Source organism: Metopolophium dirhodum, chromosome 2 (genome assembly GCF_019925205.1).
Source record: "Metopolophium dirhodum isolate CAU chromosome 2, ASM1992520v1, whole genome shotgun sequence".
In the NCBI taxonomy this organism is placed as follows: Eukaryota; Metazoa; Arthropoda; class Insecta; order Hemiptera; family Aphididae; genus Metopolophium; species Metopolophium dirhodum.
Window position 1 is genome coordinate 33,675,444 of NC_083561.1, and position 24,958 is coordinate 33,700,401.

At 28.6% G+C, this 24,958-nt stretch overlaps 3 protein-coding genes across 8 annotated transcripts; 2 read left to right on the plus strand and 1 right to left on the minus strand.

Moving 5' to 3' along the window:
- Positions 1-395: 395 nt before the first annotated feature.
- On the plus strand, positions 396-11,678 carry LOC132938738 (putative 1-phosphatidylinositol 3-phosphate 5-kinase). The gene is made up of 25 exons (XM_061005753.1): positions 396-805; positions 1,444-1,548; positions 1,612-1,801; positions 1,931-2,186; positions 2,253-2,462; positions 2,616-2,788; positions 2,889-2,999; positions 3,063-3,219; positions 3,328-3,489; positions 4,965-5,163; positions 5,370-6,020; positions 6,103-6,255; positions 6,771-7,045; positions 7,130-7,382; positions 7,464-7,639; positions 7,708-7,889; positions 7,950-8,069; positions 8,306-8,716; positions 8,781-8,902; positions 8,968-9,113; positions 9,281-9,353; positions 9,467-9,647; positions 9,761-10,087; positions 10,178-10,339; positions 10,668-11,678. The coding sequence occupies exons 1-25, from the start codon at positions 647-649 to the stop codon at positions 10,868-10,870; spliced, it is 5,157 nt and encodes a 1,718-aa protein (XP_060861736.1). The 5' UTR covers positions 396-646; the 3' UTR covers positions 10,871-11,678.
- Positions 11,679-13,344: 1,666 nt separating this feature from the next.
- Positions 13,345-24,905, plus strand: LOC132938171 (uncharacterized). Of its 4 annotated transcripts, XR_009663879.1 has the most exons (5): positions 13,371-13,573; positions 17,434-17,611; positions 17,694-17,809; positions 22,091-22,307; positions 24,410-24,845. XR_009663879.1 is itself a non-coding variant. In XM_061004859.1 (4 exons), the coding sequence occupies exons 1-4, from the start codon at positions 13,516-13,518 to the stop codon at positions 18,196-18,198; spliced, it is 576 nt and encodes a 191-aa protein (XP_060860842.1). In that variant the 5' UTR covers positions 13,345-13,515; the 3' UTR covers positions 18,199-18,213. The 4 variants fall into 4 exon arrangements, 3 of the variants coding, with proteins under 3 accessions (XP_060860842.1, XP_060860843.1, XP_060860844.1); XM_061004859.1 differs by lacking the exons at positions 22,091-22,307; positions 24,410-24,845 and adding an exon at positions 17,975-18,213 and having other exon boundaries at positions 13,345-13,573; XM_061004860.1 differs by lacking the exon at positions 24,410-24,845 and having other exon boundaries at positions 22,091-22,381.
- On the minus strand, positions 19,229-21,342 carry LOC132938170 (uncharacterized). Of its 3 annotated transcripts, none has more exons than XM_061004857.1 (7): positions 20,584-21,342; positions 20,316-20,519; positions 20,202-20,254; positions 20,065-20,130; positions 19,940-19,993; positions 19,630-19,873; positions 19,229-19,358 (listed from the first exon to the last, which is right to left on the minus strand). In XM_061004857.1, the coding sequence occupies exons 1-6, from the start codon at positions 20,649-20,651 to the stop codon at positions 19,659-19,661; spliced, it is 660 nt and encodes a 219-aa protein (XP_060860840.1). In that variant the 5' UTR covers positions 20,652-21,342; the 3' UTR covers positions 19,229-19,358; positions 19,630-19,658. The 3 variants fall into 3 exon arrangements, with proteins under 3 accessions (XP_060860840.1, XP_060860839.1, XP_060860841.1); XM_061004856.1 differs by having other exon boundaries at positions 19,229-19,355; positions 20,584-21,341; XM_061004858.1 differs by having other exon boundaries at positions 19,229-19,873; positions 20,202-20,251; positions 20,584-21,287.
- Positions 24,906-24,958: the final 53 nt, after the last annotated feature.

Sequence of the window (24,958 nt, forward strand, 5' to 3'; positions counted from 1 at the left end):
TTTGTAACAATATATCAGAAGCCTTGCATTAAGTTTTCACGTTTTTTTACCCAACAAATAATATTTTATTGATATTTATAGAAAAAAATTGAAAACTGACAATGTAATGTCCGTAAACAGCTCAAAAAGAGTCAAATTATTTTCAAAATTTGATGGTGTCTAGAAAATGCTAATACAAATATTCAGTTAAATTTTCAAGTATCTACAGTCATACGATTTTTAATTACAACAAAATAAGAAAATCGTTACAAGAGAAATCGAGTGAATATCTAATGTTGAACTATTATATCTTAGTCCGTAGATATATCTTAGTTCGTGATTGTGGTATTTGTGATTGTTATCTATAATCAAAATGTCTTATCACATTGGTAGAATCAAGTATCCGTGGTGGAATCACAGAATAAAAGTAGAATACTATATAGAATTTAAATTTTATTGTTTTAAAGTAAAAACTATTATCAAAGTTAATAGTTAAGACCTTAGAGTATATATTAAATATTAATATACTATAATAATACAATACTTTAATACGATGTGTATGTTAAATCTATGGTTTAGTCAATTATTTTGATTAATTTTAACTTGCATGATGATTTGAGTTGAAAAATTAAAATATTGCCGACAAAACCGAGGTTTTATCTAAATCATGAGTAATCTCCATACGACCACAGCATTGACGGAGTTCACTCCGTTAAGTCCCGAACAAGAACAATCATCTGTTGGTTCATTTTTTGCTAAAGTATTCAACTTTAAGACAAGTCCAATAGACACCAATGATACAAATGCTGAAATGATTGTTAGTAATGTAAGTATTATTCTAAAAACAACAATAAACTAGTGAAGTAGATACTAATACCTATCCAATCTTTTTAATTAACTACCCAAAATATTGAATGTAAAAAAAAAAGAATTATGTTATTTAATAACTACCTCTATTATGTAAACAATTTTAAGTTCAACAAAAAACTGGTTAAAAATATATAACTTAAAAAAAACATTTTTATTGATGGATATAATATTTAAATCGATTAGGTATATTCGGTAGTTATAATTTTTTAAGGTGAGACTATTCAATTATAACTGGACATTTTTTTATAATGTATAATTTTATACATTTAGTTATATAATATTATTATTAGGGCTATTAATTGAATGCATTAGAACAACTTGAATGCACTACCTATAGGTATCTACTTAACTATATAAAAGAACTATAATTTAAAATATATATAAAAAATTTAAAATATTTTAAATTAAAGATATTATTAATTAAATGTGACATGCGTAAAGAACATGTAAAAATTAAAAATAAAAGTTTATACATTTTATTTATTACAATCTAATTCAAATCTTAATTTAATGAAGCTATTTATAGTAAACTAAAATAATGCATTTTTCTACAAATTCACAGCCCTAATTATTATACTTTATTTTCATGATTAGGATCAAACAGAAAAGGATACTTCACAAGCTCTTATGGCTATAGATGCGAGAAATTTACCAAATATTCTTAAAAGAGTTGGAAATTTATTACCGATTCGTTCAGGAGTAAGTCAATTTTTATTTTTATTAAAGCAAATGTATTTTAAATGATTTCTATTATTATTTTAGGATTATCCATCCTATAGAAATACTGACTTAAAACAGTACTGGATGCCTGATTCTGTGAGTAAAGAGTGTTATGACTGTTGTGAAAAATTTACAACTTTTCGCCGGCGTCACCATTGCAGAGTATGTGGTCAAATTTTTTGTTCAAAATGCTGTTACCAAGAAATACCTGGAAAAATAATGGGATGTTCTGGTGAGGTTTTTTGCATGTTTATTCAATACTAATTATATTTGTAATTACTATAATGAATAAAATATATAATTGATTTGTATTGCTTTTTAAATATTATTAAAATTAACTAAAAAATGTTTTTTTTTCTAGGGGACCTGAGAGTTTGTACATACTGTTGCAAAATAGTATTGTCTTACTTACAGTCTGTAGCTAAAGATGTAGTATTATCCCCAGACTTAATATCACTTAGAAATGAATTACAAGTGAAATTGGGCAATAATGAAGTATTAACTAACTGTAATGTACCCACAAACACAAAGTACTTTGAAAACATAATTGAAACAACCAATTCTCCCAGTAGAAAGATTTCTGTTGGCTATCAAGAAGAAAATTTTGCATTAGCCCGGTACGTTTTTAATACACACCAATTCAACTTATAATTTTCAATGACAATCTATTTTTTTTTTATTAGATCAAGCACGTTAGGTAGTTTATCTCCTATAGAAACTACTGATGATCCAAATGTATCTCATAATCTAAATAACTTGTTTGAAGAAATAACACAAATTAATGGTGGATTAAGTTTAAAAACACACAGATACCATTTAAGAAGTTACCATTCCTGCTTTCTTGGAAATAATTTAATTGAGTGGCTATTAAACCATGGGAAAGTTACTAGCAGGTAAAATATATTCTTTAAAATCATAGTATTTCAGTATCCTATGTTTGCCATGATTACTGTCATAATAATATACAATAGGTATTAGATCAAATCTAAAATTATAGTACCTACTACCTAGTTGATATTAATTAGTATGCATTTGTACATATTTAGAATGCATGGTACAGCAATAGGGCAAGTACTTTTGGATGCTGGATACATAGAAGATGTTATGGAAAATGAAGGAGATTTTTTGGATGGAAATTGTTTGTATAGATTTTGTTCAGTGCTTCCTAATCAGTCACATAAGAATCAGAAAAGTAAAACTACAAAATCTAAAATTTATGGTAGTTATAATTTAATTATTTATACATACTAGAGAATTTTTAGCTAAATTGGTTTTTATTTATTTTATTTTTACAAATATATTTTATTGTTTTATAAAAGAAAAACAAGGTTCAAATGTTTCTAATGGAAGTTACAAATTAGACTTAGATCTTCATAACAACACAGTTCAAATTTCAAAACCTAGTTCTCAAAAACTAAAACAAAATCCAGGTAAAATGAATCATTTTTTCACAAAAAAATAATTTTATATTTTAAAAAATATAATGATTTTAGTTGTAGAACCAAGACCTATGGATACATTAATTATAAAACTGTTAGATATTATTTCAATGACTTACCAGCGCAATAATTTTGGTACTATGAAAACTTGGAGTTCCCCTAAAAAACTGGGAGAAGATTATAATGAAGCACATATTTTTAGTTACTTAACGTTAGTATCTATTTATTACTAATTACATAATTAAAAATTAAATGCATATATCAAATAATAATTTCTATAATTTATAAGTTAATTAACTAGAATGATTTTAAATTTTAGAAATATTTTTGAAGATCATAAATTGAATTTTGTCGTACAAATGTTGAAAAAGAATGGTCTCTCCATTAATTGGGTTGACACCTTAATTGCTCTTTCTGACTTAGTTATTGGTGAACTTTCTCCAGATTTATCTACTGATACAGAAAATATGAGTATTTGCGAGTAAGTCATTTTTAAGTTTGTAATATTATTTTATTTCATCCTCATTTGAAAAAAAGCAATTTTGCCCTGGAGTGTTTTTAGATGTAGCCCAGATGGCACAATGGTCTACTCTTTAAATTAAAAATGCTCTTACCTGCCCCGTACTTTTTGATAATATGTTCATATTTAGATACCCGTACTTACACAGTCCGGTATGGTAACTCTGTCTCGTCATTCTACCCAATTAAAGCAGCAGTTCCCCAAGGTAGTGACTAATGTTTACACGGCTGATATTCCTAAGACCCCAAATACTGTTATGGCCACCTATGCTGACGACACTGCAATTTTCTCACCTGGTAATGATCCTGTAGAAACTGTACATTTTTTACAAACACATTTAAACTTAATAGACAAATGGTCATCCAACTGGAAAATCAAAATTAATCCTGACAAATCAATTTATGTTCCATTTACACTAAAAAAGTCCATACCCCTTCCCCTCTATTCTCAATGAATACAAATCCCAATATCCTCAGAAGTAAAATACCTTGGCGTCCTAATTGACAAAAGACTGACCTGGGGTCCTCATATCAAGTCAAAAAGAAAAATTCTCAATAGTCGACTCCACTTCGCCCAATTCTGAAATCAAAATTACCCTTCCACACAAAAATAATCATCTACAAATCCTTATTACAGCCTATCTGGGCTTATGCTATCCAAATCTGGGGATGCGCTAAACCATCTCAAATACGTACCCTCCAAGCCTTCCAATGTATCACTCTCCGAATTATCTCTTCTGCACCTTGGTACGTATCAAATTCCACACTCCAAAATGACTTCCAAATAGAAACAGTAAATCAATTAGCCATAAAACATTATAAAAAAATTCCACTCTAAATTACAATGTCACTCTGACCCTTTAATCGCTGAACTTGCTTCCAACTCACTTCCTAGTAATCCCCCACGCTGTCTAAAGAGAAATTGGTGTCGTGATTTATTAAATGATTGATGGCTCATACCATTTAAGTTTAATTTAATTTATATTAAGTCAATAATTGATAAATAATTAAAATAACGTTGGGTTCTATCACTAGATGGCCTCCCTCCTCATGTGTTTATGTTGTAGAAAAAAAAAAAAAATATTATTTATTAGAGGTAAGTAAAACTTAGATCTTAAAAAATTAACTGTTTAATTGATAACTGAACTAAATCAAAATATTACAACACTATCTACATTTTATTAAATGCAATTTTTTATAAAAACATCTATATATTAAAATCATAAGTATTTGGTATATATGATTTGATTAATACTTTCATTTTTGACCCACCTTATATTATTAATTTTGTATTCATTCATTCTTAGTCTCAAATTATTATATATTTCACAATATTTAATATTTAATTATTTTTCAATATTGTTAAAAAAAAAACTATTTACATTTCATCTTTTGCTCTGATATTTATTATCCTTGTATATAATGTTTTTTTTTCAGTTATTTACAAATAAAAAAATTAGAAGGAGGTGAACGGAGTGATAGCTGTATTGTTAGTGGCATTGTGTGTTCAAAAAATATAGCCAATAAAGCTATGGCGTCAAGAATATCTGGACCTAAAATTTTACTACTTCAATGTTCAATCATTTACCAACGTGTTGAAGGAAAATTGTTATCATTAGAGCCTGTTATTATGCAGGTAAACTTAGTAAATTTGTACTCCATTCAAGAAGTGTAGATACCAGACGACGACCGGTTTTCATCCGGTAGAGAGCACCTACATGTGGTAGTGGTAGGAAGTGTAAAATAGTGCACAGAACTGGTATCTTCTCTTTTAGAGTCAAGTGCTGTATCTATTTTAATAAAGAATTACATTCTTCTAGTAATTTAATTTATATTGTATAGGAGCATGATTACTTCAGAAATATTGTGAGCCGTATAGTATCAATGAAACCTGATCTTGTATTAGTGCAAAAAAGTGTATCTAGAATTGCACAAGAACTCTTTAATCAAATGGGAGTAACATTAGTATTGAATGTTAAGACATCTGTTTTGGAGCGTATTGCTCGATGCACCGGTGCAGAAATATTAACTTCGGTTGATGCGCATATGGGAAAACCAGTGTTAGGAACATGTCAACAATTTTATATAGAAAATTTTGGTAACAAAGCCTTAATGTTTTTTGAGGGATGCCCAGTACCTGAACGAGGGTGTTCAGTTTTGCTTAGAGGTAGTTCTAATAAGCAGTTGAAGATATTAAAACGTATACTTAGACAACTAATATTAATGATATATAATTGGAAGTTGGAAAAATCCTATATAATGGATCAATTTGCATCACCGCCAGTGAAAAATAAGCAATTAAACAATGACTCTTTAACTGATTTATCAGTTTTATCAAATGAAAAAAATAATGCTGTCAATGAAAATATTAATAATCAATCAAAATTGTCTGAAGTGAATAATTCACAAGCTATATCAACCAATGCCGAGCAAGAAAATAAATATCAATACTTTTTAAATTTGACATTACTCTCGTTATCACCAATAGTTAATGTAAGTAAAACAAAAATAATAACACAATTATTAAATTATTGTAATTATATTAAACAATATGATTACAATTTTATTTATTTAGTTTTCAGTTCCATACTTAGAATCAGATATTGGAAAACGTTGTAAGTTGCGAAAATATTTTTCAAAACATATTTATGTATCACAAATTTTAAATAATATGAAATCATCAATTGACTGCAATAAAGAAAATGGACAGTTGGAATTGGAAATAAATGTAGTTGTATAATTCTTATATCATTAACTGTTTACTATTAAGTATATTATTATAATTCAGAGACAACTATTTTAACTAATTATATTGTAGACGGAAAACAACTTTTTAATTAATTTTTTGCCATCTAGTTTGCATTAAAATTGAAATAAAAATAGATACTATTAGTTTAAAATTTAATTAAATTTAGTTTAAATTTAATATTTTAACTAAACTCTGTTCACCGAGAGAACACGCCACGGCCCGACAAAAATCGGTTTGTTCTGTGTATCCCCTTGCGTTACCCACCCATAGCTGCCGGTGACGGCCGACTATTGTCGCTAGCATCGGCGTCGGTCACCTATTGTTGTCGTGAATCTTGGAAGATGAAATAGAGCCTCAGCGTGCGAGCAGCCGTCAGTCTGCATGCGCAGAACCAGTGTGTTCTCTCGGCGAACAGAGTTTAATTTTAAGTACATATTTATATGTGTTATATTTATAATTCATAACTCACATATGTACTGCTTTTTGTATTACAGCTAAAACCAAAACATGCGTTTATAATATCTAAACTAACTGAAGACATAAATAGTGATGAAGTTCAAACTATGTTGGCTTTGTTTCGAGCTCAAGGTGGAAGAATATTACACAATCAATTAGAAAAATCATCTGTAAAATCTAAAAATAGTAATTATTCCAAAAAAGAAAAACTTGTTGACATATTTGATCCTGTCAATCATCAAAGATTGCCTGTGATGTTTTACAGTTTTTGTCCAGAATCAAATAATGCACCTTCATTTTGTGTTGAACCTAGGTTTATAGTATTATTTATTATTTATTATTTATAACTGTTTCATACATTGTATGAATTCAATTTAATTATAAACATTTTTTCTAGGTTAGTATTTATGGAATTCTATGGAGTTAATGATATATGCTTAGGTAGATTTTTAGAAAGATATTGTTTTCGTGAGACATATGAATGTCCATCTGATTCATGTGACAGTCCAATGAACAGACATGAACGACGTTTCATACATGATAAAAGTTGTTTTAGACTTTTGTTATCTAATATTAGTGGCCGTTTGATTGATCCTCCATACAATGAGAATTTAATTTATTCTTGGTCTTATTGTAAAAAGTGTTCCTTAGTAAGTAAAATTTTATATGATAATAATTATTAATAGTAAAACATAAAATAAATATGTGAATTAACTGATTTTTTTACTTAGATAACACCTGTAGTACCATTGTCAGATGATACTTGGTCATTCTCTTTTGCAAAATACCTAGAACTAAAATTTCATTCTCAGCAGTGTGTTTGTCGTGCATTACCTAATTGCAACCACTTTTTAAATCAAGATTATATACAATTTTTTGTTTACAACAAAACAATAGCATCATTTGAGTATGTTCAAAGATAATTAATTTTGATTAATTAAATAATTTTAAACATTATTCCAATTTTTGTTATAGATACATGAATATTAAAATGTGGGAAATTAGATTACCTAGTTTAAAACTTAAAATAGTCCCTATAAAAGTTAGCCAATACCGTCCTGATATATTGGAAGAAGTGAAACAATGGGCATTAATGGGACATGAAATATTTAATGCCGTTATGAACAAAATATGTTCTTTATCTTTGGAAGCAAATGGTAAAATAAGATACTTAAACTAAATAAATTGGGTGAAAATGCATGTATTATATTTTTTAGCAAATTTCTTACCATTAAAACAACAATTACAAAAGGATCAAGGATTGTTTAAACAAAGAGTAGATGATATACAACTCCGAATTACTTCACCAACACTAACTGATAAGGATACAAATTATGGTACTTTTATTTACATTTTACATATTTATTCACTTTAAGAAGAAACCTCGACAGCTGAATTGTGCACAGGGGCATGGCTTGACAACACAAAGAGCATACATATTGTTGACTTGATGGAGGTGGCTGACGTTTGTTGCCTGACTGCGATGAAAACTGGTTGCAGTCGAGGTTCCTTACTAACTTGAATAGAGTATAGTATTCCTTATATGTTAATTTCTTATAATATTTATTATTAGGGACAATATTAAATACAATATGGAAGTTGGATGATACAATGACTTTGTTGAAGAGGGCAGTAAGTGAGGCCACAATCAATTGGAATTCTAAATTAATAAAAGTAGAAGCAGCTATTAAAAAAGAAGATAAATCTCAGAGGAAAAGTGAATCCAAATCAAATAACCTATCTGAAGTATTAGAAGAAATTATGAATTTTGAGTGTGACTCAAGTCGCTATGTTATTGAAGAACATAACATTTCAAGTCATCTGAGCCAACATTCATTAGTTTCTGAATCTGAAATAGCTGCTGAACATGATTTTGAAAATCTAAACGATTCTGACATGTGTCAGAGTGAAAAATGTTATTTATCTGTACCACAAGCACCGAGTGATATTACAACAGATAGTGACAGTGATGCTATTGATGATTGTTAGTAGACATTATTTCAACAATCATTAACAGTATAATTTATATATAATTTTTATTTTTTCAGTTGACAGTAATGTACCAAATGAACCTAAGTCTCAGTTATCTATGTCACAAATTGATAAAAAAAGTGTTAAAACAATTCTATCACAATTTTTACCATCATCTACACCCCCTGCAATTATTCCTGTATGTATTTTATAAATGACTGAAGTACAATGACTAATACAATGCACAATTTCAATAAATTATAGAATCCAATTGAAACTACAGAACACCATGTTTTGAACATATACTGCCGTACTCCTATATCAATTTATGAAAAAGAACCCAGTTCCATTATTGCGTTCACATTAAGCACATCATTTTACCAAAACAACGTATCCAATACAGAATTAATGTAAACCAAAATAATTTAATATCAGTACTAATGTGGTGATCCAAATTTTATATTAACAAAGTTATTTAGGATCTCAATGTGATTCCAGTTTTGTTACATAAATTTAAATAACCCTATATATAATATTTATAAATTGAATTACCCTTAAAAATTTAAAATTTAAATAGGTCAACCGTTGAACATGTTGAACAAGATAACGATCAAAAAGAAACAGATGAAAAATCGAAACAACACATTGAGGTATATTAGTTTACATATTATGATGTTATTTTTCAATAATTGACTTAATAATAGATTCTAAACAATCATTTCTTTATTTGATTTTTATGTAACCACCGTTTTCTTTTGTATAGATAACCTTCTCAGATTCTACAACCAATTTTTATGTGAAAGTTTATTTTGCTAAACAATTTGCAAAATTAAGAGAAACATTCTTTGTATCAGGAGAGGAAATGTACATACGTTCTTTAGCAAGATGTATTTCATGGTCAGCTAGAGGTGGGAAATCAGGGTCAAATTTTTGTAAAACAAAGGGTAATTTAAAGTTAATAAATATTTTATTTATAATATTATGATTTTCATTATCATTTAACGTTTATAATTTAGATGTCTATTCATTGTATAATATTCAATATTATTTTCTATAGATGACAGGTTTGTATTGAAGGAAATGTCTCGTTTAGAGATATTACCTTTCCTAGAATTTGCACCTCAATATTTTGCATACATACACTCGCGTCAGACAAATAGACGACCCACTCTTTTATGTAAGATCGTTGGAGTTTATAAAGTAAGGTATCGCAATACTGTCAAAGGATCATCATTCAATTCAAACTTATTAGTAATGGAGAATCTCTTCTACAATAAAAATATATCTCATATATTTGATCTAAAAGGATCAGTTAGAAATAGATTAGTGGATCCCAATTCGCAAGACGGAGAGATTGTATTGTTGGATGAAAATCTTATTAAAAGTAAGTTTCCCAAAATAATTTCTTTCTTTTCTTAAATGACTTAAAATTGTATAGACATATAATTTAAAATAACCATGGTTCCTATTTTAGTGTCATGTGAATCACCATTATATGTTCACCCTCATTCTAAAATAATTTTAAATCAAGCAATCAATGATGATGCAGAATTTCTCACCTCACAACTGGTCATGGATTATTCTCTATTAGTTGGCTTGGATGAAGATTCTGGTGAATTAGTATTAGGAATCATTGGTAATTTATAATTGTAATAATTAAGATCAGAACTCGGAGATATCGTCAAACAATGATTAATCCCATTAAAAAAAAATCTACAGACTTACTAAAATATGCTGATGTTAAAAACTGTGATTAGGTTGTAGAAACTGAATTTGTTTGCTAAAATATACTTTAAAACAATATAATAAATGCACAGTTCTGAATAAATTTCATGATTATGTTATAATTAAAAGTAGTTTTATTATTTATTCTTATGTTTTTTAATACCTTAAATAAAAACTTTTATTATTGTATACCTTTTTAATGATTTTTAGTTCATTACTAATAAATTTCATGTTTACAGATTACATTCGTACTTTTACATGGGACAAGAAAATAGAAACAATGGTAAAGAAATCAGGACTCCTTGGTGGTCAAGGTAAATTACCTACAATCATTTCTCCAGAAGAGTACAAGAATCGATTTGTTGCTGCAATGAATTTGTATTTTTTATCAGTACCTAATAGATGGACTGGTATGGCCAAAGGCTTTGAACATCGGTTTTAATATTTTATATTTCCTTTCTGTGATATTATTATGTTTTACAAATAGTTTCAGTTTTAAATGTTATAAAAAGTTTTATTTATCATACATATTACAAGAAACAATATTATTATTATTATTTATATACTTATAATATTTATTAATTTCATATGTATGTAATAATAATACCAATTATTACAAGGCAGTAACAGTATACAGGGTAATTAACCATGCGGACTCACTGTTTTTTTTTAGCAATATATTAGTTCAAATTCCAATTCTAAATTATTGGAAATATGGATAGTTAATAATTTGAAGAATCAGAATTTAAATAAATTCATTACTAAAGTAAAAAAGGGAGATGAGCATGCTTGGTTAAATACTTGTATACTATGTGCAATGTGCATAGGCGTGCTCACAGGGGGTGCCAGTGGTGCGCAGGCACCACTAAATCCTTCACTGTAGGCCCTAATTATTAAATAAAGACCTCAATGGGTTGATTAAATTTTATATTTTTTCGTTTATGATATTCTGTATGTAAATAACTTTATTACCTAAAGTACCTATTTAGTTTCTGAAGCTTTACACATGAGTCCTACATCTATCAAAAAGTACAGAGCTATTGATAAATGAGCATTAATGAAAGTTGCTAATGATCTAAAACAACAAAAACTGTTTTTCTAAGTATCAAAAACGAATAGGCAGTGTTTGAGTCGTTCACTAAAAATTTGAGTAATTTCTCATTAAAAAAGGGTATGTTACCAATTATTTGTATAGGTATTTAATTCTTATTTTTTTGTCTACATAAATTAGTTTACCCGTACACTTATTTTTATTTAGATAGATTTTTTGATCAATTTTCACTGTAACAATAATTGTGCCTAATAACTTTCATAATTGTGGTGGGCCCCAATTTTTATTATGCATCCCCCCCCCCCAGATTCAAAAGTACGCACGCCTATGATTATGTGCAATATGCCATTATATATATTTAAATGAGGGTTAATATATTATATAATATTATGTATATGATTTAGTGTTAATTGATGTAAATTATACATTATGATTTTACCTAATGGTAATATTATAGTTAGAAATCTAAATAAAAATATATTTATAGTTAATTTCTTGACTGTTATACCTAATATGACGTGTTATTAATATTGAATATCTTCTAAAAAATAAAAACTTAGTTTAATCAAGAGGACGTCACATCCGCATGTGTTTTCACCGTCTTACACACGTACGACTTAGACAAAACGTGTTTACGCAGTCTGAGTAGAGCTCGTTCAATTTTGGTTTTAGAGCAAAAATACCCATTATAAAATTAAATCTTGACAATATTTCTGAGGGCTAGTCATTGCGTATTTTCCATTATACCCAATAAAACGTTCATTAAATCGTTTCGAAATAGAAAACATTTCAACATTTTTAAAATACATTTAACTTTTCAAAATTTAAATTTTTTAAAAAAAATCGCAACGACTTGTACTATTTTGTACCATTATTTATTAATTATCAATAATAACGCTTATACCTCATATTAATACATAATAATATAATTATTATATTATATATTTCTCAATCTCAAATCTCCTAAAGATTAAAATAATGATTTATTTTTTTATTGGAATTTGTCAAATTGTTTTAAATTGGTTTTTCTATAATAGGTAAGTATCTTTTTTTTAAACACAACCTATAAAAATTATTATTTACAATTATTGCATGTGCCGTGTGAGTGTTGGGTGAATATGTTTTCCGTTGAAGGCACTTCTGGCTTTGGCATAATCTATAATATCTTGACTTCAAATAATTACCCATATATAGAAAAAATTGTGTTGGTGCTCCATTAAGAGGACGTGGCACTTGTATGTGTTGTTTATGTCTTACAAGTGCATAACATTGCAAATTTTACGCTCAGCACATCACGTTTAGCTCAGTTAGTTTAAAAATTAGAATGAATTATATTTTAATTTTGATGCGAGTCATAAGTATTTCAAAATTTTGAATTGTTTGTACATCCTAAAATACTCATAACTCGCTTTAAAATTAAAATATAATAAAAAGCCCATGAGATTGCCTAGGTAATAATCTTACCTTTACATTTTATAAGAGGTCAATTCACTCTAATTTTTAAACTAACTGAGCTAAACGTGATGTGCTGAGCGTAAAATGTGCTATGCTATTCACGTCTTGTAAGGCGGAGACAACACATGCGGGTACCACATCCTCTTAATAAATCATAGACCTATTATAGGTCTATGTAATATATTGATATCAGCTATTAACTAGGTATTGATTGTTATTTTTTACACTCTTAGACATTTTGTTATATTTTATTAAACTATATTATATTATGACATTAGTTGTTGTTGGGTCTATTATGTACGTATCTACTACTTGAGTCGAAAGATATTTATCTAATTAATAAGTGTTATTATTTATTACTATACATAGGTAGGCACTATAGGCATATCAGCAGGTATATAGCCATATAGGTATACAATGTGCCGCTTTTTTTTTTAATTATTTCTACGAATATTTATCTAATTTATGTATACATTTTAATATATATATTATAATTTATTTAATGCTTGCTATTATTTGTTATATGATACTGAAACCTACTTAACCTGTTATACCTACTCTATACACTGAAAAATATAGCAATGGAAAAATTGACAGTAATATTACTTTCTTTTATGCTGCAGGCCACGCGTATATCTGGTAAGGTTTTTTTATATACCTATTTCATGAATTATACATTTTAATATAGTAAAATTAACCATTACCATAGGCGTGTCTACGGTGGCAGCCTAGGGTGCCTGGGCTGCCCCTGCAATTTTTGAAAGGTGTCGGTCAACCGAGTTTTAAGTCAGAAGGGTTACAATATTTATTTATATTTAAAAGCTTGATTTTTTTGTGGGTTTCGTTATAATTACCATTTACCTATAAAGATTAATTAAGATAATCTGCTATAAAGACTTGAGACAGACGACGACGATACGGTACCTACGCATCTAGGTATTATTGATATTATTGTTGTATTATTTTTGATTTGTAGCTAGGTGGTGTAATTCAAGGCTGTAGATGAATATTATTTCTGAAGTTACTGTAGATAATTTTTGTAAATAGATAATTTAGACTTTTTTTGAATTATGTAAATATTTCATTGTGGAGGGGGAGGCTTAAAAAAATACGTCTTCGGGTGTATAGGGCTTTTTTAAGTTAACTTATAAGGTAGCGCCGGTTATTAGCTAGGCTGCCCCTGCCGATGAAGTCTAGTCACGCCTATAACCACTACCTATATATTTATTTATCTAACATTGTGACGGAAAAATACCGAAGGAATTAAGGAATGAAATAACAGTAAATATAGGTACAATACAACATTTGAAAATAAGAAACATACCTATTATTACTATAAATTAGAATCAAATAAAATAACAATAAATCACGACTCGGCAGCAATAGCCATTAGTTACAGTTACTTGAAAAAAGGAGATTCTCATTCGAAAAAAGGTTAGGTATTATATTGCCATAACACGCCCCTTAAATTGTATATAGGCCAGTATTATTATTTATTAGTAATAAATGAATAACCAACCAATAACAGTCATGAGTTTGTGACAAACCGAACGGGTTTGCTACTAAATTTTAGTATTTAAAATAAGTAAAATAGGTAATTAGGTAAACTATAAAGTAGGTGTATACACTATACATAGTCACATATAAATATATAGGTACCTATACATATTATAAACATTGACTCATAATATATGAAACACTTATTTGCCATGTTACGAGTGCATAATTAAATAAATTCAAGGTTTAGATAAGATAGATTACATAACCAAAATTAAAAAAATTTTATTTAAGTTACTTACCTATATGTAAGTACCTATAATGTTCAGGTTAACATAATTCCTTCTTATTTTCAATACGAATTTAATATAAAATATTAATACGTATCTAAGTATATAACCTAACATAGCCAGTAGCCAATAAGTACCCAATTATTTGATAACCACATATGGTCATAGGCACAATTTGGGGGAGGAGGGCATGCTAGAGTGCTCTCTTCTTTTGGTTTTGACAAGTTCGGCCAAGACTGTTGAATCCCAATCCCTATGATGAATCGACATCATTGCCAAGCCGTTTACTCTAGCCTGAATTTTTCAAATCTATGTTTATTGATGTATTTTGCATAGAATTTTTTTTTTACATTTTACATGCCTAATTATTTATTCTTACCTTTTCATAGAATTTCGTAGATATGTTTTGATTCGCTTCAAATTTAAAAAGGAGCTCTAATTTGATGCAGTGGGAACTGGTAATTTAGTAGCAAGGATCTGAAGGAGTTTGAAGACACTTGGATACATTTATTGAAGCAAACTGTCATTGCTTGGAGTGCGTTTTTGGCTATTCCCCCGTGTTTTTTAATCTCCTTTGCTACAATTTATATTCAGTTGATAATATTGAATGGTTTATGAACTCCAGATCATCTTTGCAGTAATCATCGGCAAATTGAATTAATTTATCTCAATTTTCTTCTGTATCAAACAATGACTGAAAATTATTAAGCTCAACCTTATGATACCTATTACGGGTTAAATATGGATGTACGGTAATACTCTCCGATAGATTTTGCTTGAATATTCTTTCTATGTAGGTACTTGTCTTTCTATAACTCTAGGCATTGTTATTTCCACTTGAAATTTTGCAGCTAAATCAAGTGCAGTTGTATATATTTGTAGAAATGATTTTTCAGCATAATTTCGAAAACATAATTTCATTTCGTCTAAAGTTTTGTCAGCTAATCTAGTTGCTAATTTTAAATCGATGTCAACTTTTTGCAAATGTTTAGATAGGGGTAAACCAAAACCAAAACCTTTTGATAATATTAATAATGAAATAATGAATTCTCCATCTAATAGATTGATTTTTGTAAGCGTTGTGCTTTTCCACTTGTATTATTATCGTTACATTCTGATATTTCACCTAAAGACTCTACAATAAATTAAAAAAGTTCTTAAAAATCGTGCACTGCATGGTAACGTCCAATCCATCTCGTTTCACTCAACTACAAACATTTTGCATCATTTACACGTTCTACGATGTTTTTGAGTAAAACTGAATTACATTCTTCAATAATAGCATTTTGACTTGTTTCACACGTATATTTAATTGTACCATCACTTTCTAAACACATTTTCAAATTTAATTCTCCTTGGGCTCTAAAACGAAGAATTTCTCGAAAATTTGCTTCATTATTTTTGAGTCACCAGATTTAGTGACAACTAAACGACCATCATGCCAATCAACCATCAATGACCACATAGACAAATGTTCTGACAGTTATTGGTTTGATTTTGTTTCTATTTTCTGTAATCTGTATAACCCTACAGGTATCTAATTGTTGTTCAATAGACATGGTTGGATTTTTTAAAACGTTTGAAAACTTAGTAGCATCAAGTAAACATTTTGGTGATATTCTAGAGATAAGTGTTTGGTAAAAATTTCGACTGCGTATTTCCAGTTATTAAATGCTTTTAACACAATAAGACTTCTTAACAATTGAAAATTGTGTCCACCATGAGATTTAAAAATTGCAAAAATGCAAAAATTTGCAAAATTTTAATAGTAGGTATGAAATAACAGAAATAGTGTTGTATTATTGTCCCCTATTATAGTGGAAAAATACGCAGATAAACTCATCATCGCAATATAACAGAACATCATCGGGAATTAATGTTACGACGGACGATTTTATCAAAACTATAAAAATACGATAGTAAAATATTATTATTATTATTTCAGTAGATTCTTGATAATCAACCTACTTATATTTGAAATATATAAATACATTATATATAGGTACGGTATACCTACTGGGTCAGACCTTGTGTATAGTGCATTAGTGCATCATATAAATTATAATTAATATTTATAATATTTATAATATCTAGACGACCAGACCCCCTGGACCCTCCCCCCCCGTAAATCCGCCACTGCTGTATTTAGAAAAGTATTTTCAAGTAAAACGCTCAAACGCGTAAGAAAATGTATTACATATTATATTATGTTGCCTAACGGCATGCAGGTAAAGTACAAATATAAAAATACAACAACGGCTCCAGTAACATAGAATTTAAAAAAAAAAGTGTTCCCCGTCGAAGTTGGGTAATACGAAATACAAAAAACCGTTACCTAACCAATTTATATAATAAAAGAAAACAATAGTTTTTCCCATGAAAAAGTGTAAAATGTTCATACGAATAAAAGAAGAAGCACTAACACTTTACACCGATACTTACCAAACTGCATGCGCGCAAAGAAATGTAATAGGTACCTAATTTACTATTTAGAGCGTGTTGATCTGCTCCCAATTTTGATCAATGGGCGATATATTATCATTATTGTTATTATTGTATTATTACTTATTCGTTATTTTTGTGTTTCGTTATAAACATCAAAAATTTCAAAAAAAAATATTCTGATTCTGAAAATAAAATATAAATATGGATAGATAGAAATGAATAAAGAAAAACAACTTGTACTTTATGATTACCTATAATAATTTAAAGGGGCCACTGATTGTACTCCACCGTGGATGGCTCAAAGTAATCCGTTTTACGCAAAGATTTTATCAAAATCAGTCTACAGATGTCCATCGGTTTTTGGGGACTCAAATAAGGAATACTGTTGTTACAATTCGGATGGAGACGTTGAATGTTGCAATTATCAAGAATATTTCGTTTTTAGGTATAATATTTTCATTATTTGTAACAAAACATTCTCCATGGGAAAGATGTCAGCATAATAAAATAATTTGTATATATTTCAGATTATTTTGTCTTTTTCCAATTATTTTAATAGTGTTGATCATTCTATCATTCGTCTGCTGTATGTGTTGTTGGTTGTGCCCATTTTGCATGATTTATAAACGCAGACAAACTAGAAGTAAGCATGAAAATATGATATATTAATTCCTGCATTAACATTAATTAATTTTAATTCTTAAATAAGTTATAGTTTATTACGATGGATAGTATAATATGTTAATTGTATAGTGTTTCGACCAAAATACTTGGCCACCCCCAAACTAATTAGTAGGTAATTTAACAGGATGTGCATTGTGCATTACCACCATATCGTCAGACCAGTACAAGATTTCCTCAAAGACCCGTGGCTACCATTTATTCAAGTACCTTTACAAATTTCAATATTTTCAAAAATTTAAATTTAGTATATGTAGATACCTCACAGGTAGAATTTTAAATGTGCTCCTGAGCCCGCCCAACAAAATTTACCTATATTATTATAAAATTATATTATATCTACATACATAGCTACTACCTACTTATAATTTGTATCATATTCGTATTTAAGAAAGTTTACTTTTTAACGACAGTTTGTACGAGGCTATACATTTCTTTAATATTGGAAATATATTGAACATTTAATTATTATGCATTGAGATTGAGAAGATGTATTAGGTGAATACCAATATTCGTAGGTATAATTTTGAATACCTATACCTATCGGCAGTGGTGTGGTGAATGGGGTTTTATGACGCCTAGGCCTATGAGGAACTTTTTTTTTGGGTGGAGGGGGGGTAGGGTGGTTGGATACATTATGGTAACCAATAACATAAAACAAAAATTAAAATATTTACAGTCACATAATAATTGTATGTACATACTATTTATTATATTAAGGCAGTGGCGGCTCGTGGTTTGGACGACGGGACGATCGCACCCCCTACTAAAATTAATTAAATGAAGAAAATTAATTGTATAATATTCTTCATTTTACATTTTTCAAAAATATTGCAAATTTTTAAACAGTAAAATGTTTATAAACTACCTACTAGTTACTACCTACTCTACATTTGTTTATTACATTAATTGTTGTGTGCAAACTGGTTATTTCTCTCAGATATCAGGAGCATATGGGTATGCCGTACGTAGGTACACACGAGCAGTGTTTGGACGACCAACAGCGTCGTACAAGCAGTATTCAGAATTTGTATATTATAATAACCTTAGATCATATACCATGGAGCTATCCATATAATTGCTATAGCACCGAATTGTGTCCAACATCATCCCCACCACCCTTAAATTTCACAGTACACGATACTAATGCGCATGCCCGAAAGTCAGTCATCTGTATCAACCTTAGATCATATATGCCTTTGAAGAGTAAAACTGTAATGTAAGGGCAAATCTACGAATAGATGATGAATATTTACTATTGCGGGATTTAAAATATCTTTAATAGGCTCAGAAGTAGTGTTCTAGAAAAAAAAAACCACTACTATTAAATTATAATTAATGTAGATATATTAAAATTAGCTCCACAAATAACATAATCTCATGAGTTAATGTCAATTTATTGTTTACAATGATTTATACAGTTTATACATAAAAAAAATCAACAACTGCTCGACTACTACAACTAGTCTAATACTACTCTAGTGTTCTAGAAGAAAAAAAATACACTACTACTAAAGTATAATTAATGTAAATATATTGAAATATTAATAATATTAAATTAATAATCACACAAAAAACACAATTTCATTAGAAAACCACAAACACAATTTTGATTTTATTGGTCCATTTTTGATACAAATCAAGATGATTGAAATTCGTAAAAACAAAACAAAAAATAAAAATTGTATTAATATTAGCTACACAAATAACATAATTTCAAGAGTTAATGTTAATTTATTGTTTCCAATGATTTATAAAGTTAGTTTATAGTTTATACATTACCAGAATGTTGTCATAGGCTGCTTCACTCATTAATTCCGTTTTTTCATGCATGCAAACAAACTTTTCAATGATGATAATTTTTTTTGTAACCTATTAATTTGTTGTTTTAATGTTTTGATTTTTCTCCTCTGTTTAATGATTTTTAATTTAACCAATTTGAAACTTTCTTTAGCACGTTTCGGAGTACTCAAATCTGGAGTAGTTACATCACCAACATAACAAATCCTCCTTCGTTTTGGAGTTTCTGAAATGAAATCATTCATTGTGACATATAAATAACAATTTATAGAAATATTCATTATTAATATACCAATAATGCACTCAGATGGTGTAGAAGATGGTTCATTGATAGTTATTTCAAGTACTAAAATAAAGTATAAAACAGTTTCAATTAAAATAAAATATAATAATTATTTGATAACTACATATTCTTACTTTGATTAATATTTTGAATTGTGACATTGTGTGAACAAGACGGTTCACTGTCAGTTATTTCAAGTACTAAAATAAAGTATAAAACAGTTTCAATTAAAATAAAATATAATAATTAATTAATAACTATTCTTACTTACTATTTTTACTATAGGATACCATAGATTGATCAGGTTCAATCATTTGCATTCTGCTTCAATAAAATAAAATTACTAAAAATAAAAGCACATTAAAAAATAACCATAAATTCTTACTTAGGCTTGTTAACATATAAATGTTGTGCAATCTTCTTAAATTTTGTAGGAACTGCACCAGGTTTTAATAATTTCCTTGTTGTCGCCTTATAACAATGATCTTCAAAGTGGAGGGAACATATTCTCCTATCTGGCGAATAGTCGTTTTCCGTATAGCCACAGGCTTTTAGCCAAGCGTTACATAAATATTTATCAGCAGGTAACCTGGAAATGTAATTTTGATTTATAAAATGCTAGCAATAACAATGTGTATAGATTTATAACTTACGTGTGCAATGTTAAGCCTGAGATCTTGGATGGCGTTGATTGGCAATAAAAACAACACACTCTGCCCATGTTGATGAAAACAATTTAATAATTTAATATACAATTTTGACATCCAATTAGTAATTAGTTAGTACTTGCCACTTGGTAGCATATTTAATAAGTAAACAAAATTCAAAAATTTGATTTTAAACGTTTTAATATTTAATTTTAACGTTATCAGTTAACAGTATGACAGTCTGTACTCTGTATCGTTCACATATATTTCTGAGCATGCGCATTACTGTTGTGTACCGTGAAATGTAAGCGATTCGCAGCAATCTTAGATCATATATTATATACAATGGATGGAGCTACTTTAATCATTTGCTGTGTCCAACATAACCCCCCCACGGCCCACATATTAGTTATTTTATAGTGATTGTTGGCGAAACGCGTGCGTAATAACTGGTTGTACCTTGAAGTTAAATGGGTGGTGGTGTGTTATGATGGACCACGAATTAAGACATAATTAAGTATATCTTAATTCACGGTCCAACATAACCCACCACCACCCATTTAACTTCAAGGTATGAGTTATTACGCACGCTCCATACATAAGCTCTATCCATTGTATATGATCTATAAGGCAGTAATCGTGTGCGTGCGGGGACGTTTAAGCTGAGTTCTTATATACGGATATTGGACGACCGGCAGCGTCGTACAAGCAATATTCAGAATTCGTATATAATAACTTATAAGCGACGCGCGCAATCGTGTGCGTGACTCATAGGCGTAATTTGGACAGTTGATTTGGGGGGCTAAATTTATAAAATCAATACAGACCCGCATAATTTTTTTATCGGGTGGATTTAAGAATGAATATATTTAAAAACTTAGGGGGGCTTAAATAAAACTAGGAGGGGCTAATCCCCCCTCCCAAATTGCGCCTATGGTGCGTGCGGGTACGTTTATATTGTTGCTGCGGTGTTATAATATACGGGTTAGGACGTATTTATATATTACTATATTCAATATTGGGTAATTTATTTTTAAATTAACAGCGTTGTCGGTTGCTCGTCGCTATTATTATTATTTTAATTTCCATTTTCTACTGCGACCTGCGACTACATACAAAGTAAGATGCATGACAAAATAGATCTATTTTGTCATGGTAAGATGTATATTTTCGAATATTTAAATAATTTGTTATACCTATCACTACCGCTATTATAATTAAAAACCAGCAGAGCCGCCACTGTATTAAGGGGATAAATAATGGATACCTAGGTAATGAAATATAAACTGGGCATCGTGGTTTATAAATGTTCACCACACCGTCCACACCACTAGGCTATTATGGCTATTTAATTTGTTACATTTTTATTTATTGGGAAGAATATAAAAGTAATTTTCCAAACTCAACGACATGAACATTTAGGGATTAGCATCCATATGCAATATTTATCGGAATTATATATACATTATATACTTTACTATTTGTATAATATGTATTTTGTAATCTTTTTTAGGATAGCTGAAGACAACCAAGGTGCATCTCATTATCTCAATATTAATAATAAAAAAAAAAATTATATTTTATAAAGAAGAAATAATACCATGTTTTTATTAGCTCTGACCTCTGTATATTCTCTTGATGTTTATAACTATATCTATAGCAGCAATTCTCAACCTTGGGTTTCCAAACATTTTTAAGGTCAACTATACGCAACGTAAAATAGATACCTAGTAAGTGTTTTTTTGTAAATTTTGTTTTAAATAAACTTGTTAATAACTATTAAATCAGATTTAAAATTTTAAAATATTGAATTTATCAAGTACTTACCTACATACTTTTTATTTTTATTTTATTACAATAATAACCATTATAATTTGTAACAACTTCTTAATTATAAATGTAACCAAAAGGTCGTTGAAAATCATAGTGACATTATATAAGGAGGGTCGCTGCCTCAAAAAGGCATATACTAGTATACTTCTAAATTCTAATATCTATAGTATCAAAATCCTAAGGAAAATTCAGATTGGTTTTTTTTGTTCTTTGGGACGTATGAAATGATCTCAATTTTTGAAAAATGTGAAAGAAAATAGTTTGAACTTTTAAATTGTATTTAACTTATACAAAATGTGTTTACGTATTTTTTATTTGCTTTATTTCGTTTAACACGGAAATGCAATTTTTTGTTACTAACTTTTGTATTTGATTAGTTTTTTTATTACTATATCTTACGTATAATCTATTGTTAAAACCAATTTTGGAACTATATTTCAACAGAATTCAACATATTATCTGGGTACTTAGCCCTACCACATTTATTTCTTTTCAATATATTTTAAAAACTTAAAAGTAATTTTAGAAATTTTGAAATATGCTTTCATTTAACCCGTTTCATATATTTTAAAATTTTTTACCTTAGGTTTCTCGTAAGTTTTTATTGCAGAGTCATGTCACATTATTTTTTATGAAGTTTTAAATTAGAAATTTATGATAAACCGGGAATATTTACAATAAATATGATTTTGACAAATAATAAAAGTTTCCTTACAAGTTTTTCTTACAGGAATTAAAATCTATAGAAAATAGTTATTTATAGTTAATTTTTTTTAAAATTGGCGTTTGATTGTTAAATTTTGACAAAAACCAGTCAAAATTACAAAACTATTTTGTAGTCAAAAAATCATTCAAGTTTTAATTTGCATCCCCATAAGCTATAAGGCTTGACAATTTAATACAAGGTTTGTCATAAGATTTCATTACAAGTGTTGAAAAAAAGAAGCTTAGCGTAAAGCTACATTCATATTTTTTACCTATTGGCTATTTACATGTCTACAACTACAGACCGTCTCCGTTCAGAATCGTTTTTCATCGTATACCAACCTAGTACCTACCATTGATTATAAATACTACTAGGTAAACTAGTATTTACTATTTATTATCAACATTAGCGTACATAGGATTTTAGTTCAGTTAGGGTTTTATTTGAGCAATTGATTTACATTATTTTTTGCTAAACTATTTTTATATAATTGGTTATAACAAATTATAGTAAGGTTAGTTTCAAATTTGGTCTACATTTAGAACACTTGAGTGTCTAACTTGGGTCCTGGACACCTGGTCATCTATAGCGAGCTTCGGGACGCAATAAATGTGGTAATAATCGATGAACGATGATACATATAATGATACACCATATACGAGAATTATGACAGACGTTTAATAACATTCTAAATCAGTCAAAAAAAAAAATTAAACTATGATTATCGACATCTTTGTCATATTTAACAATTTATTTTATATCTATTAAAAATGACCAACAGGCAACAATTGATCGACTCCGTGTATTGAAATGGTGGTAAATAATATAAACAGAAATGTATTTTATTAACCATATATTATATCATATAGCAAAGTTTAAGTAAACAGTAAAATAAATTTAAGTACCTACAATTAATATTATTAGTTTTATATGTAGTTAAATTTTATAAATAATTAAGTAAAGCTAGTAAAAAAATTTTGAAGCACTATTACTAGCACAACTTTGCCTAAAATTTAAAATCGTTAGTTAACAAACATTTTGATGAAAACGGATATAACTGGTTAGGCAACAGTGTAAGAAACACACAAAAAACAACAAGACCTATCAATGTCAATTTAGGCAATCGAACTAGACCTGGAAGTAAAACTCCCAGTCAAAATAAGACACACGATACATTCATTCCAAATTCTAAATTAGAATGTATTGCTAATATGGAGGACACTTAAGTAGTTATATTTAATATTTAAACACTTAAAATATATTCTAAATTCATAATCAATTTTTGTTTTTTAGTCAAGGACAAATGCCTAAAAACCACATTTTTAACATTCAGTATCTACATCAAGAAGCCAAAGTAAGATTAAATAGAAATCAATCTGGTATCCAGGTCTCTTCAGTAAGCTGTAATCATATTTTATTATTTTATTAAAGAATTCAGCAATGTTTTATAACACGTATAAACATACACAAAATATTTTTTAAATGCAACTAAAACTTAAAGATCAGTTTTTTTTAAGCAGCCCCATAATGAAATACAAAAGCCCCATTAAAAAGTACTTAACATTTTGTTGAAAAAATGCTTTCCATCATTTTAGATTCTGAGCAGAGAAATGAATGCATATTGATTTTACAATAATGTATTTAGTTTTAAATTATTTTTATTATTTGTGTCTGTGTACAGTATACAGGGATAAGCAGTCGAAATATTGCTTCGATTTTCAACTTCAGTATCTTGAGATACATATCAGTTCGATGGGAAAGTGAATCTAGTTGACGGGTATAAATTTCAGTAGTCATGTTTTTACTATTTGTGTAAATAATCTTTGTTATAATATACTAATA

Coding starts and splice junctions, on each gene's coding strand:
- LOC132938738 (XM_061005753.1), top strand. CDS start 647: ATGAGTAATCTCCATACGACCACAGCATTGACGGAGTTCACTCCGTTA. Junction 1,549..1,611: donor TATTACCGATTCGTTCAGGA/GTAAGTCAATTT, acceptor TTATTATTTTAG/GATTATCCATCCTATAGAAA. Junction 8,903..8,967: donor CACCCCCTGCAATTATTCCT/GTATGTATTTTA, acceptor AATAAATTATAG/AATCCAATTGAAACTACAGA.
- LOC132938171 (XM_061004859.1), top strand. CDS start 13,516: ATGGAAAAATTGACAGTAATATTACTTTCTTTTATGCTGCAGGCCACG. Junction 13,574..17,433: donor GCAGGCCACGCGTATATCTG/GTAAGGTTTTTT, acceptor AATAATTTAAAG/GGGCCACTGATTGTACTCCA. Junction 17,612..17,693: donor CAAGAATATTTCGTTTTTAG/GTATAATATTTT, acceptor TATATATTTCAG/ATTATTTTGTCTTTTTCCAA.
- LOC132938170 (XM_061004857.1), bottom strand. CDS start 20,651: ATGGGCAGAGTGTGTTGTTTTTATTGCCAATCAACGCCATCCAAGATC. Junction 20,520..20,583: donor TCAGGCTTAACATTGCACAC/GTAAGTTATAAA, acceptor TTACATTTCCAG/GTTACCTGCTGATAAATATT. Junction 20,131..20,201: donor GGTATCCTATAGTAAAAATA/GTAAGTAAGAAT, acceptor ACTTTATTTTAG/TACTTGAAATAACTGACAGT.